The sequence below is a fragment of the Ovis canadensis genome, chromosome 2 (assembly GCF_042477335.2).
Source record: "Ovis canadensis isolate MfBH-ARS-UI-01 breed Bighorn chromosome 2, ARS-UI_OviCan_v2, whole genome shotgun sequence".
Classification (NCBI taxonomy): domain Eukaryota; kingdom Metazoa; phylum Chordata; class Mammalia; order Artiodactyla; family Bovidae; genus Ovis; species Ovis canadensis.
The window spans coordinates 10,943,210-10,957,889 of NC_091246.1; the positions used below are offsets into that span (position 1 = coordinate 10,943,210).

The following is a 14,680-nucleotide window of genomic DNA, read 5'->3' on the forward strand; positions in this document are numbered from 1 at the left end:
CTTCGCTTTTCATTGTTTTCCTCTCAACTTTCTCGAAGGCGTTCGGAGGTCTCCTCCCCACACTCGTCAGCCTCTGGGCCTAGAACTTTCTGCTGTGATGGAGAGGATCCACGACCTGTATGGACTAGCACAGCAGCCGCTAGGCCCACATGCCAACTGAGCTCTTGAAATGTGGCTGGTTTGGCTGAGGAACTGGATTTAAATTTTTATTTAATTTTCCATAATTTGAGTTTAAACTGAAATAGCCACCGACGGCAAGTGGCTGTCGTACTGGATGGAACAAATCTATAAAGCAAACACAAAAGAACAAAAAAGCCAGGGCTCCTTTCTAGATTTCACAGAGCCGAAAGCATTCTAAATCTACTGGTCTCTTATCAGCAGGAGCTGCTCTCCATGGGGACACAAATGTGGTTCGCTGGGGGCCAGGAGGACAGGGGTGGGGGGGTGCTGGTTGAAGAACCTGGTTCTGCCTTGTACTCCCTTCACAGGACGCCTCTCATGGTTTGGGAAAAGCACTCATATCCAGGCTAGGAACAGGCTCCACAAATGATGAGTTGTTCCAAAGACACACCCCTGTCAGTGTGGCAAGAAACTCCCAGCCAAAGCTAGAAATGCTCTTAAAACTCCTTCAAAACACAGTAAGCACAGTGTGGCATGCTTCCTGTCCCCAGTTCTGCCGAGAGTCGCAAGCCTCTCTGATGAGGTTGCCAGGCCCTCAGGCAGGGAGGGATGGGGACAGGAGCCCTGTGAACTCCACTCAGCTCAGTGCGTCGCCTCTCCCCCGCCTCCAGGCAGACGAGGGGGCCGAAGACGCAGCCACACTTCCTCAGGACTGCCCTGGCCCCGAGGAGAGGTAAGGGCTCTTTCTCCTCAGCCGCTGCCAGCCCGGAGCCACCGGAACGCGGCCTTCTCCTGAAGCCTGAAGAGGCGCTCTGGGCTAGCGCTCCTACCTCATCGGACTGCAGAAAAAACTCACGACAACCACAAAAGCTCTTAACAACCCTGCGGGGGTGAAAGGGTGCTATCTCCGCTCTCCAGGCAAGAGCACTGAGGCACCCCGAAGCGGCCTGGCTGAGGCCACACCGCTGGCTTAGAGCACAGCGGTGGCTCACTCGGGCCTCTCTGCTGAATTCCAGAGCGCGCGTGGTTCCCCAGCCTGACTGCCAGCCAGCCAGGGCAACCTGTTCCGAATCAAGATAAACTGCTGAAGACTACCGTCCTTGCTGGGAGCACCTTCGCACACCATGGGCGGTGGTCTGAAGGGACTGGCCTCCCTCCCCAAACAGCACAGGCTCTGCTGTTAGTCCCGGCCATGCTGGCTCTGGTTGAGGGGGTCTCAGCCTACAACGGAGTGAAAGGGCCTTCAAGATACTGGGTCAGCATCTGCAGAGCAGTTTCTCCAGCACCGAGTGATGGGCCAAAGACCTTTACCCTCTGAGCTTCTCCCAGAGATCGACAGAGCTCTCTGATGCCAGTGGATGGGGGGACACATGCTTCCCACCCTGTGTCACTCTCCCCTGGGTCTGCACGGCCATCCCCACCCCACTTCTGTCTTGCCTTAACATCTCTTCATTTACCCAGGTGCTGGAGATACGGCGGAGAGCAAAACACACAGAACCCTCGCCTTCCTGGAGCCTACGTTCCAGGGAGGAGGCAGGCAACACACAGATAAAATAGAATCGGCCTGAGAGTCTGGAAGATGACGCTAGGTGTCCGGGAGGAAAAACAAAAGCAGGAAGGAAGGCGTGCAGGACTGAGGGTCTGGGAGATGGCGAATCGCACACGGGGTGGCCCGGGAGGACCTTGATGAAAGGAAGCTTTTAATTAGAGACACGGAGTAAAGCTCTCTCAACGCTACATATATTTTTAATGTAGAGCATTTCATCATGATTTCCAAATGGTCCCAGTAACGTGGAACTTCACTACCTCTCTTTTCAAATGCAGAGGGGGAGAAAAATGACTCCTTACTTTTAATAAATAAATTGCAAAGAAAAATAAATATAGGGGGAGGGATTCTTAAAATAATTAAACTATATCAAGCAATGTATGGATTTTATTTATATTCCACTTTGGAAAAAGCCTAAAAACAGTGTCTCAGGCAACTGGGGAAACTGAACACTAACTGCATATTTGAGGAACTATTAAGAAAAAAATAGCTATTTAGGTGTGACACTACAAACAAAGGTAGTGGAGGTGATGGAATTCCAGTGCAGCGATTTCAAATCCTGAAAGATGATGCTGTGAAAGTGCTGCACTCAACATGCCAGCAAATGTGGAAAACTCGGCAGTGGCCGCAGGACTGAAAAGGTCAGTTTTCATTCCAATCCCTAAGACAGGCAAGGCCAAAGAATGCTCAGACTACCACACAATTACATTAATCTCACACACTAGTAAAGTAATGCTCAAAATTCTCCAAGCCAGGCTTCAGCAATACATGAACCAGGAACTTCAGATGTTCAAGCTGGTTTTAGAAAAGGCAGAGGAGAATCAGAGATCAAATTGCCAACATCCGCTGGATCATGGAAAAAGCAAGAGAGTTCCAGAAAAACATCTTTTTCTGCTTTACTGATTATGCCAAAGCCTTTGACTGTGTGGATCACAGTCAACTGTGGAAAATTCTGAAAGAGATGGGAATACCAGACCACCTGACCTGCCTCTTGAGAAACCTGTATGCAGGTCAGGAAGCAGCAGTTAGAACTGGACATGGAACAACAGACTGGTTCCAAATAGGAAAAGGAATACATCAAGGCTGTATATTGTCACCCTGCTTATTTAACTTATATGTAGAGTACATCACAAGAAACGCCGGGCTGGAAGAAGTAAAAGGTGGAATCAAGACTGCTGGGAGAATATCAATAACCTCAGATATGCAGATGTCATCACCCTTATGGCAGAAAGTGAAGAAGAACTAAAGACCCTCTTGATGAAAGTTAAAGAGGAGAGTGAAAAAGTTGGCTTAAAGCTCGACATTCAGAAAACTAAGATCATGGCATCCGGTCCCATCACTTCATGGCAAATAGATGGGGAAACAGTGGCAACAGTGGCTGACTTTATTTTTAGGGGCTCCAAAATCACGGCAGATGGTGATTGCAACCATGAAATTAAAAGACACTTACTCCTTGGAAGGAAAGTTATGACTGACCTAGACAGCATATTGAAAAGCAGAGACATTACTTTGCCGACTAAGGTCCGTCTAGTCAAGGCTATGGTTTTTCCAGTAGTCATGTCTGGATATGACAGTTGGACTATAAAGAAAGCTGAGTGCCAAAGAATTGATGCTTTTGAACTGTGGTGTTGAAGAAGACTCTTGAGAGTCCCTTGGACTTCAAGATCCAACCAGTCCATCCTAAAGGAGATCAGTCCTGGGTGTTCCTTGGAAGGACTGATGTTGAAGCTGAAACTCCAATACTTTGGCCACCTCATGCAAAGAGCAGACTCATTTGAAAAGACCCTGGTGCTGGGAAAGATTGAGGGCAGGAGGAGAAGGGGACAACAGAGGATGAGATGGTTGGATGGCATCACCGACTCAATGGACATGAGTTTAGGTGAACTCCGGGAGTTAGTGATAGACAGGGAGGCCTGGCGTGCTGCGGTTCATAGGGTCACAAAGAGTCTGACACGACTGAGAGATTGAACTGAACTGAATAATGTGGTCCTTCTTTTTTTTTAAAAGAATGCTTGGGGACTTCCTTGGTGGTCCAGTGGTTAAGACTTCACCTTCCAAAGAAGGGTGTACGGTTTCGATCCCTGGCTGGGGAGCTGAGATCCCACATGCTACATGGTCAAAAAACCCCAAAACATAAAACAGAACCAATATTGTAACAAATTCAATAAAGACTTTTAAAAATGATGAGCATTAAAAAATTTTTTTAAAAGAATGTATTTTAGAGATATGCATTTTTGTATGAAATGATTTAATGCCTGAGATTTGCTTTAAAATAAGCCAGGGGGTGGGGGCTGGGAGCAGGTGGGAGGAGAGCTAGAATAAGATGGAATGTGAGTGGGCGAGTGTTTGAATAAAAAAGTTAAGCAATGGAAACATAATACCTGTCATCCAAAATGTTTACAGCCATTAAACAAAAGCATCAGGAAATTAGACCACAGATACTAGGCAGGCCAACAAGTTTGTTTAGGCTTTTCCATACCATCTTGCAGAAAAGCCAAATTTACGGAAAACCCGAATGAACTTTTTTGGCTGACCCAGTACAGCCTGTGGTTTGGCTCTCGACATCTGCACTGGATTTTTTCCAGCGTGTCATGGTGGTCAGGATCAACTGGAAAGCCCGACACCCAGGAAACAGGAACGCCTCCCCTTAAGGAGGCTGTGGGTTCACAGACGTGGGGGCGGAGGAAAATGCAGTCCAAAGACAGCCCCAGTGCAAATGGTCAGCAGCTATCCCGAAGGCTCCTGGGGTCCAGAAGGTTTTTGAGCATCAGATCCTTTTGTAAGAGGTGAAACGGGATTGAGAGAGTAAATGAGAGCAGTAGGAACAGCTCAGTCACATGGACAGAATGACAGTACAGAGTGGCCTACGGCCTGGTACGCCTAGGGCTGACAGCCCGAAAGAGCCAGGGGGAGATTGTGTTTAATGAGGAGTGTTCCGTAACAAAGAAGCTCAAATGAGAATAAAACTCAAACACACAAAACCAAACCAAGTCCAGACTCACAGAGAACAGGTCAGTGGTTGTCAGAGGGAAGAAGGGTTATTAGGAGGGTTACGAAATGGCTAAAGGGGATCCAGAGGTACAAAATTCCAGACATAACTAAGTTATGAGGGTGCACCGTCATGGAGAACATGGTTATAACACTGTGCTAACCCTGTTAGGTGACAGAGGCAACTAGACTTATTTTGGTGATCACTTTACAATGTATGCAAATGCGGGGTCATTAAGGGCACACATGAGACTAATATGTCAAATGCACTTCGATTTTGAACACTTATAATAACTGAAAAACATCTGACACCCCACATAGCCCTGGGGCCTGTCTTTGGGTGTCCCTCCATGAGAGCGTTTCCCTAGAGGCAAGAAATTGAGTCTGAATTTGATCCTGGTGACATAATGTGTGACTTAAATGACCAAACTTAGGTCGCCCTTTCCAACAGGCTCTTTTTTACACATTCGTTCTTTGATGACAAACCACCTGTGAGTTACATTTTCTAGGACAATATTGCTAATACTAAAACCACACATTGTGCCTTCATTTTACACAATATTTGTTACAGATAATTTGAAAAATAAAGAAAAATGTAGAGGAAGAGGTTAAGCATTAACCACCTCATCTTTCAGGCACGGCCGGTAACATGTTTTGTCTTCACTTCCAGTCTTTTCTATTGAATGACTCTGATGCTCCCCCATCTCTCTGTTTGCTCCTCCTGTTTTCCAGATATTGGATATCTGAGATATTAGTAGATATCTAGTCTGGTCTGGTCCTCTCACTTTTGTGTACTTTTTCTCTCCAATCCTCCATCTGTCTTTCTGTTTCATTTTATAGTCATTTCCTTAAACTGTTCTTCTAACTCTGTTTGTGGTTTTGTTTTTTCATTTCTGTCCTGATCGTCATTCCATGAGCTCTTTGCTTATTCTCTGGAATTTAAAAAATGCTTGTTTTATTGCTGTGACATCTCTTCTCTTTCTGAAGATACCAATGAATTTTTTTTCCTGGAAAAGTTCTTCTCCCGCAGTGATGTTTCATGTTTTTCCCTCTTTGTATTTACTTGTAGTCACATTAGAAACTTCCCTTAAATACTTGGTAAGCCTTTTCTGCACACTCTCCCAAGACGGAAACACTAAAAACTGGTTGAAACTTCTCTGATATTGAGGGCTTCCTGACAGTTCTCTACAGGGACTCTGCTGGGTCCTTTCATTGAGGATTCCTCCCTCCCACTAAATATCAGTATATTCTAGTCTCTTCTCCCAGCCTGTTTAGATTTTTCTAAAAGGCCCTCCAACTCTTCCAGGAAAAGGTATAAGGCTGAGAGCCCAAGCAGAGGAAGACAACCAAGAGTTTCAACATTCAGTAACCTTTCGCTCTTGATTTTAGGATTTCAGTCCCCACCCTCAACGGTGCCTGGTGTCTCTTGGAGCAGAGACCCTCTATGGGGACTTCCCTAGTGACTCAGTGGGTAAAAAATCCGCCTGCAATGCAGAAGATACAGGAAACGTGGGTTCGATCCCTGGGTTGGGAAGACCCCCCGGAGAAGGAAAATGGCTACACACGCCAGTATTCTTGACTGGAGAAGCCTACGGACAGAGGAGCCTGGCGGGCTACAGCCCACGGAGTCGCAAAGAGTCGGACAAGACTGAGCGATCAAGCGTGTGCAGCAGAGAATACACCTCCAGTTCTGCCCGAGTGGTGAAGGGACAGTGCCCCGGTGTTTGGAAGGAGGACAGAACTGGACGTTCTAGCTGCTTCTTAAACAGACTCCTGCTCAATCCTTGTCTTCAGCTCCCTCTTTCCCGCAGTCCCAGAGGTAGCTGGTGCTGGCCACTCTTCACCTTCCTGAAAGAGTCCGCAGTGTAAACTAGGTGGCTTCTCAGTTTTCCCTGCAGTCAGCTTAAGCAGCCTTGAGTCACCTGAGTCTCTACCACCTCTCAACTCGCTTTTGGTTCCTAATTGTACTGCTGCAGTTTCCCTTCCTGCTGCTCTTCCAGCCCACCGCCCCCCACCCCCACCCCCACCCCTCGGACTTAAGCCCTGAAAAAAAAAAAAAAGAAATCATTCTGGAGTCATTCTGATTGTATGAAAAGAGGAAGTTTCAATATGTATCCAGTCAGCCCTAACTGGGAATTTCAGAGTTTTGATTTTTATATTTTTCTAAATTTAAAAATATTTGAGATCATTATGTACATTGATACATCCCTAATTCTTCACATTTTCAAGAAATCAGGCCCTCAAGCCTATAGCCACTTTTGTTTAGGAAGGAGGACTTTCTTCCCCTCAAATCAGCCTTCTAGAAAATCTCTTTTTTAAGTTTTGAAAGGCACCCACCCCACTCCAGTACTCTTGCCTGGAAAATCCCATGGATGGAGGAGCGTGGTGGGCTGCAGTCCATGCTAAGGGTCAGACACGACTGAGCGACTTCCCTTTCACTTTTCACTTTCGTGCATTGGAGAAGGAAATGGCAACCCACTCCAGTGTTCTTGCCTGGAGAATCCCAGGGACGGGGGAGCCTGGTGGGCTGCCGTCTATGGGGTCGCCCAGAGTCGGATGCGACTGAAGTGACTTAGCAGCAGCTAAGTGGGCAACCTAAAGGCATAGACTAGTCACTTGACTCATTAGCTCCACCTCGTGGTCTCTGGGGGAGTAGGCACATGGGCCAAAGAAATCAGACTGGACCTGGACTTTATCATAGTAAGTGAAGTTTAAGTCAAACAGAGAAAGATAAATATCATATTATACCGCTCACATGTAGAATCCAACTTTTAAAAAATGACACACAAGAACTTATAAAACAGAAACAGACATATATATCAAAAACAAACATGGTTAACAGAAGGGAAACATGGTGATCAGGAGCTTGGGATTAACATGCATATAGTACTATACATAAAACAGATAACCAAGAAGGACCTACTGTATGGCACAGGGAACTCTACTCAGTATTCTGAAACGACTGCTATGGGGAAAAGGTCTGAAACAGAATGAATATATGTATAACTGAATCACTTTGTTGTACACCTGAAACAAACACAGCATTGTAAAATCAACTATACTCCAAAAAAAAATGTTTAAGAAAAATTTAAAATAAAGTCAAGAGATCGTATGGCAACGAAATGATCAGAATTTTTAAAACAATTGTTGGGTCTTCCAACCCAAACCTCGTAGCTACATCCTACACCTCGAATCACGATCAGCAGCGACTTCCGCATTATTAAGTCTGATGGTCACTGCTTACCATGTTCTTTCTAACAGTTGTTTCTCTGGGCTTCACTAAGGTCCTCCTCTACTCTTTCTCCTAGCACACTGACCACTCCTTCTCAGGCTCCTTTCTCCTACTTGTCCAGCCCCCTAATTAGGTGTCAGACCGCTAAATACTGGAAGATACAGGAAGAGTCCCGGACTATTTGCCTCAGTCTCTTCTCACCAGACGATCGCCCCAACTCTCACAGATCTAAATGCCATCTATAAACAAACCACTCCCAAATTTCTATTCCTTCTGAACTCATAACCAGCTGCCATGACAGCTCTACTTCAATGTCTAATAGGCACTTTTTTTAAACTCAGTATGGCCAAAACAACTTGATTCCCAACTGTTCTTCTCCAAACTTCTGCACCTCACTAAACAGGACCTTTATCAACACAGTTGCTGAAGCCCAAAATCCAGGAGTCATCCTCAAATTTCCTCATGTCTCACTTCACATTAACATAGCAGCAAGTCTAGCTGGTCCTGCACACAAAATATACCCCAAGTTTGCTCACTTCCCCAAGCTCTACCCTCAGTTATCTGCTACTCGGCTCCCTGCAACACTTTCCTGATGGCCTCCGGACCTTTATCTCTCTCTCCCTCCCCCCGACCCTTTCTCTCCACAATCCATTCTTCATTATTATAGCACCAGCTGTCTTCCTAAAGTACAAACCATAGCCTGTCATTTCCCTGCATGAAACCAAATGGCTTCTCTTTTATTCCTAAGAACAAAATCCAGACTTACCAACTATGACCTTTAAGACACTACCGTATATCTCCTCACGTCTTATCCTTTACTTATCTGACCTCCCCACCTGCCACCCATTCCCTTGCTCAGCTGGCTCCACTCGCATTGGCCTTTACCTTATCACTCTCTCCCTGACTCTCATCTCACTAGTTATCAGCAGTACTTCTGAGATAAGCATGTTCTTTGACTTGCTACGTGTAGATAAACCTACTACAAGTTATTAAAAATAACAAGATAGGTGTCATACAATAGTTAGATATCTGTAAACATTCTAAATGCACCACACTGTCAGCTTCAATTAAATATTCACCGACTACCTTCCACGAATAAGGCAGTGTGAGATATGAAGTATAGGGCCCTTCCCTAACTTTCTTAAATAAAGTTTCTCCAACTCCTGGCCTGGTCATATTGACACCAGTGCTCAAAAAGCACTGCTAGGACTTTGCTAAAGACTCTAACATGTTCTCTCTCCCAGCCCATCACTATCATAACCATATTTTATATACATGCTGTGTATAGAATGTGAGCCCATATAAGGGGCTCACCTGCAGATGTCTACAGCGTGTTTGAGTCCTGGGCCTGAGGTTAACTCTAGTACCCTTCTCTCTCAAGCTCTGTCCACTCCACAGTGTTCTTGGAAGCACACATCCTCAGCCACCAATCCAGCACAAGCTGCCTTCACTGTCCACTGACCATGACCCATCAGTTCCACGTGGGCTCCTAGGGCCGTTTGCTGTGCTCTCTCTCTGCCTCTGAAGGGAACAGAACGTGCCGTGCCACGAGGACACTTAAAGACAGACAAGGTCCGCCTCAGCCTTGACAAGCAGGAACTGACCCAGTTTCTCTCGCCAACAGTAAAGGCATGAATATAAGGTGGCTGCTCATTAGAACTGGGACCGTGGAGCAGAGAAAAGATCTACCTGTGAGCCTCTGCTTCTTCATCTATAAAAATGAGCCAGCTAGCCAAGATAAACCTTGCCCACCATCACAGGAGTCCCCCGCAGCTACACTCTCCAACTGGTCTAACTGCAGGCTGGGGCAGTTTCTAATGCGGACATTAAAGCATTTGATCCTGTACCTGAATCTTATCACTTCTGCCCTAAAAGTTTACAATGATATGCTTTGGGTTGGTTTTCTGTCCAGTCCTTTTGCTGGGTAATCACCCTGTCCTTTTCATCTAAAGACTTATGCCCTTTGGTTTAGGGAAACTTTCTTGTATTGCTTCTTTCATAATTTCCTTTTCTCAGTTTTCTCTGTCCTTTCAATCATAACTCTTATTAGTCAGACGCTGAACCTTCGAGATGAATCCTCTACGTCTTTTATCCTTCTTCCACATTTTCAGTATTTTCGCATTTTTGTTCTACTTTCCAGCTACATTTTTTTTACAATACTTCCCAAGATTTCCTCAGCCTCATTTTCCAACTGTGCTCTTCAATTTTATTTTAGCAACCACACTTTAACTTCAAAGAGCTCTAATTATTATTCAATTGCTCTTTTCTCACAACATACTGTTCTTAATCAGATGTTACATCTCAAACACTCAGAGAACTCTAGCTAGCTCCCCCTCTAAGATTCTAGTAAGAATCTCTTTCAAACTTTCTTTTTTTTTTTTTTCATTTAATTCACATACTTGGATTTACCATGTGTTCTTTTTACATGTTCAGGAAAGAGGTCAGTCCACATGTCTGACCCTGCCCATCTAGGAAGAAGGAAACCTAAGTGAAGTGAAGTGAAGGTCGCTCAGTCGTGCCCAACTCTGTGCGACTCCGTGGACTATACAGTCCATGGAATCCTCCAGGCCAGAATACTGGACTGGATAGCTGTTCCCTTCTCCTGGGGATCTTTCCAACCCAGGGATCGAACCCAGGTCTAACCACATTGCAGGCAGATTCTTTACCAGCTGAGCCACCAGAGAAGCCCAATACCACAAGCAAATAGGCAATAACCAATTAGTTTTTGGTTAATGACAACAAAGAAAGTACCTAGGTGCACAATGAGGGAGCCAGCTTACCTTCATGGAGTCAGAGTATAAAATATATTCCCTGAGCACAGGTAGAAAGTCCTCCGTCATGTCATCGGTCAGTTCCTCCAAGGCTGTAGAGCAGTTGCCGATGCAGGCTGACACACCCTCCAGGGGCTCAGCCAGCTCCGCCTCTAGGGCGCTCCATGTGGAGTACACGGGCCCGTATTCTCTCAGCTCTACAAGGTACTCTAAAAGGGGAAGAGAAACCAGTTGAGATCTGGCTGGGCAAGAAACTGTGGAAAATTATGAAAGAGACTGGAATACCAGACCACCTGACCTGCCTCTTGAGAAATCTGTATGCAGGTCAGGAAGCAACAGTTAGAACTGGATATGGAACAACAGACTGGTTCCAAATAGGAAAAGGAGTACGTCAAGGCTGTATATTGTTACTCTGCTTATTTAACTTATATGCAGAGTACATCATGACAAACGCTGGGCTGGAAGAAGCACAAGCTGCAATCAAGATTGCCGGGAGAAATATCAATAACCTCAGATATGCAGATGACACCACCCTTATGGCAGAAAGCGAAGAAGAACTAAAGAGCCTCTTGATGAAAGTGAAAGAGGAGAGTGAAAAAGTTGGCTTAAAGCTCAACATTCAGAAAACGAAGATCATGGCATCTGGTTCCATCACTTCATGGCAAATAGATGGGGAAACAGTAGAAACAGTGGCCGACTTTATTTTGGGGGGCTCCAAGGTCACTGCAGATGCTGACTGCAGCCATGAAATTAAAAGATGCTTGCTCCTTGGAAGGAAAGTTATGACCAACCTAGATAGCATATTCAAAAGCAGAGACATTACTTTGTCAACAAAGGTCTATCTAGCTAAGGCTATGGTTTTTCCAGTAGCCATGTATGGATATGAAAGTTGTACTATAAAAAAAGCTGAGTGCCGAAGAATTGATGCTTTTGAACTATAGTGTTGAAGAAGACTCTTGAGAGTCTCTTGGACTGCAAGAAGATCCAACCAGTCCATCCTAAAGATCAGTCCTGAGTGTTCACTGGAAGGACTGATGTTGAAGCTGAAATGCCAATACTTTGGCCACCTGATGTGAAGAGCTGACTCATTTGAAAAGACCCTGATGCTGGGAAAGATTGAGGGCAGGAGGAGAAGGGGACAACAGAGGATAAGATGGTTGGATGGCATCACCGACTCAACAGACATGAGTTTGGGTAAACTCTGGGAGTTGGTGATAGACAGGGAGGCCTGGCGTGCTGCAGTCCATGGGGTCGCAAAGAGTCAGACACAACTGAGCAATTGAACTGAACTGAAAGGGGGAAGAGAAAAACCAGCTGAGATCTGGCTGGGCAGTAATCGCTGGTATTACTGACTCAGTAACTATTGCAGCAAAGAGCTCTCTGAGCATGTTTCCCTTTAAACACAGCACTGATGGTAACAGAATATTTTTTACAATCTCTGTAAGCTGATGTTGTAGCTAACATCACAACATCAGTCAACTCCACTCCATAATGGAAATGTCATGCCTCTGGATAATGGGAGCCCCCAAGCCTTCAGGGGGAAAGTGCTGGGAGTGACATCCACTAAATATCTTCCAAAAAACTTACTCACCTACTCCTACAGTGAAGCAATATTTTGACAGGCCATGGAAGCAGAGTTTCATATAGGTTTAGGGGGATGTTTTCAAAAGGGAAAAAAAAAGAAAATCAGTCACAATGGAAAACCAATCGAATTTTAGGAAATACTTGATATAAGAAAGTGTGGGCTTACATAGGCAGACTCTCTTTCTCACTCAGGGGTCACCCCAACACCTTGGGCCCATCAGAATTTACCCCACATGATCTTTAGGTGTGGATGGTACCTAAAGCCATCTCTAAAACCTGCAGGCCCACATAAGACCAGCAGCAGGTAAAGGAGAATTAAAACACAGGGGAAAATATTATTTCTCCTCACAAAGAAAATCTGGCCATCAATTGTCACCAGGATTCTTGCCATTACGATAAAACGTTGCTGCCATTTTTCAATAACCAATGGACTGCAGCTACCGGGGAATCCTTTCCTACGTTTCACATCACATGCCAGCATGATCACACATAGTGTTTGGGTGTGTTTGGCCTACACGTGTGTAAGAAGACAAAAGGCCCCCACATTCTGGGATACAGAAAAGCAAGTGGCCAAGAGAGGGGTGGGGATGAAGCAGCGGCAGCAACCAGGAAGGTTAAAGAAAGGCCTGGAACTCTCAGGAAGAGTGGGCTTGAAATGAAGCCAAGGCGAGGCAGGTGAGTCAATTTCAAGTCTGAAACCTCCTTAGGATCAGAACTTTGGCAAACACAGGCTGTCCTTCTCAATCACCTTTCTGCCAGAAAAGATACTCGTTTAATTTTTAAATGATCGTCCCTATAGATGAGAGAGAGGATGGCATCCAACCATCTCATCCTCTGGCGATGGAAGAAGGGAAATCGAGAGAGAAAACTAGAAAAGCCTAGTGGCTCAGAGTGGCTGTTTGTCGTGGGGAAATCAAACACAGGATGAAATGCAAGGCCAGGGATGGAGTACAAAATTCCCCTCTGGTCTCAACTACCTCCCCCGTTCCGTGTATATACGTGTGTGTGTTGGTTTCACGAGCATAGTGTGGCCTGGTTCTGCCACTCCAGCATTTCAGCAGTTTGATTCTGCCTGGCACACACGAGTGCCATTTCTGCAAATGTGGTTCGCGGGCCTGATCCAGACCTTGACACACAGCTCACCTATTTCTTCCTTGATGATCCGCTGGGCTATTCGATCGATGGTTCCCAGCTTGAGCGCAAACGTGTCTAAGTACTCGCCAATGGCTGCGAATTCAAGAGGCCGATTTCTCAGCTTGTAGCCGCCAGCGACATGCTTGACCGACTCGCCCACTCGAGTCAGCAATGCCATCCCTTGCTTCTTGTGGGCGTTCAGGTCCTAAGGATGACACACGAAGAGACAGACTCAAAGGGCTCACCCGCTCACACGGCCAGGATTCGGTAAGCCAATTCCTTTAGGAAATGGAGGACTCCGAAAATAAGGGACTGGGGATTCCTTGGTGGTCCGGTGGTTACAAGTCCACCTCCTGATGCAGGAGATGTGGGTTCAATGCCTGGCTGGGGAACTAAGCTCCTGTATGCTGCAGTACACCTAAGATGCAACACAGCCAAATAAATATGTATTTTTAATTATTAAAAAGCAAAAGAAAAGTAGCTGAGTTAGGTAAGGCGCTAACCACACACACACAGACACACACAGGTCTCCTCCCGTGTCATCGTGGCTAACCACACACACACAGACACACACATCTCCTCCCGTGTCATCGCGGCCACCGCGCTCACACCCCTGCTCCTGCACACCAGGTCTCTTTCTCCAGGGCTGGACTCCTTCCTTTCCAACAAGGAACACTGACCCTGCACACGTTTCTTTAAGCACAACTGTTGAAATACAACTTTTTTTTAAAGAGTCCCTTTCTCTTGTACAAAATATCCTAAATTGTCTTTAGGAGCAAAATTCAACAGCTGAGATTCATTCATTTATATCCAACCGAAGCCACGTAAGGGATGTAGAGGGTGGGAGGCAGGACGCAGTGACAGGAAAGGCCGTGCGGCAAAACCCAGCCAGCGCTCTGCGATGCTAGAAATCAGGCCAGCGTTCGTTCTAGGGAGGAGGAGGGCGGGAGTGACTGGGACGGGGGCTTCCAGGGTGCTGGGGATTTTCTGTCTTGATACAGGTAATGGTCGCAAAGGGCGTGTTCATTTTCTGATCACCTATTGAGCTATGATTGGCGTACTTTTCTGGACGTGTGTTCTCCTTCAGTAACAAACCTGAAGACATTTTAAACATCAGTTCACCTTGCTTGGCCCACAAATAAAAACCACACATACACACACAAAAAATACCTTCCTCCTTATTTTTCACACAAATTCCTAGTGACCAGGGATCCAAGCTTTCTCCTGCTTTGTCCCTTTATTCAGTAAAAATGATGAAACTTGAGGGCTTGCCTGGATGAAGAACCTGCAATTTGGGTGAAACGG

General features: G+C 45.7%; 1 protein-coding gene across 4 annotated transcripts in view; it reads right to left on the reverse strand.

Annotated features, from left to right (window-relative positions):
* The window catches only part of SNX30 (sorting nexin family member 30), a 132,691-nt gene that overhangs the window by 41,943 nt on the left and 76,068 nt on the right, over positions 1 to 14,680 (reverse strand). For all 4 annotated transcript variants that reach the window (XR_011254203.1, XR_011254204.1, XM_069575414.1 and 1 more), the window contains exons 5-6: positions 13,385 to 13,580; positions 10,667 to 10,866 (exon numbers count right to left, since the gene is read on the reverse strand). Coding sequence is in view for 2 of the 4 variants with exons in the window: in XM_069575414.1 (XP_069431515.1) it covers positions 10,667 to 10,866; positions 13,385 to 13,580 (396 nt within the window). In the remaining 2 variants the exon portion in view is untranslated. The remainder of the gene's footprint in view (positions 1 to 10,666; positions 10,867 to 13,384; positions 13,581 to 14,680) is intronic.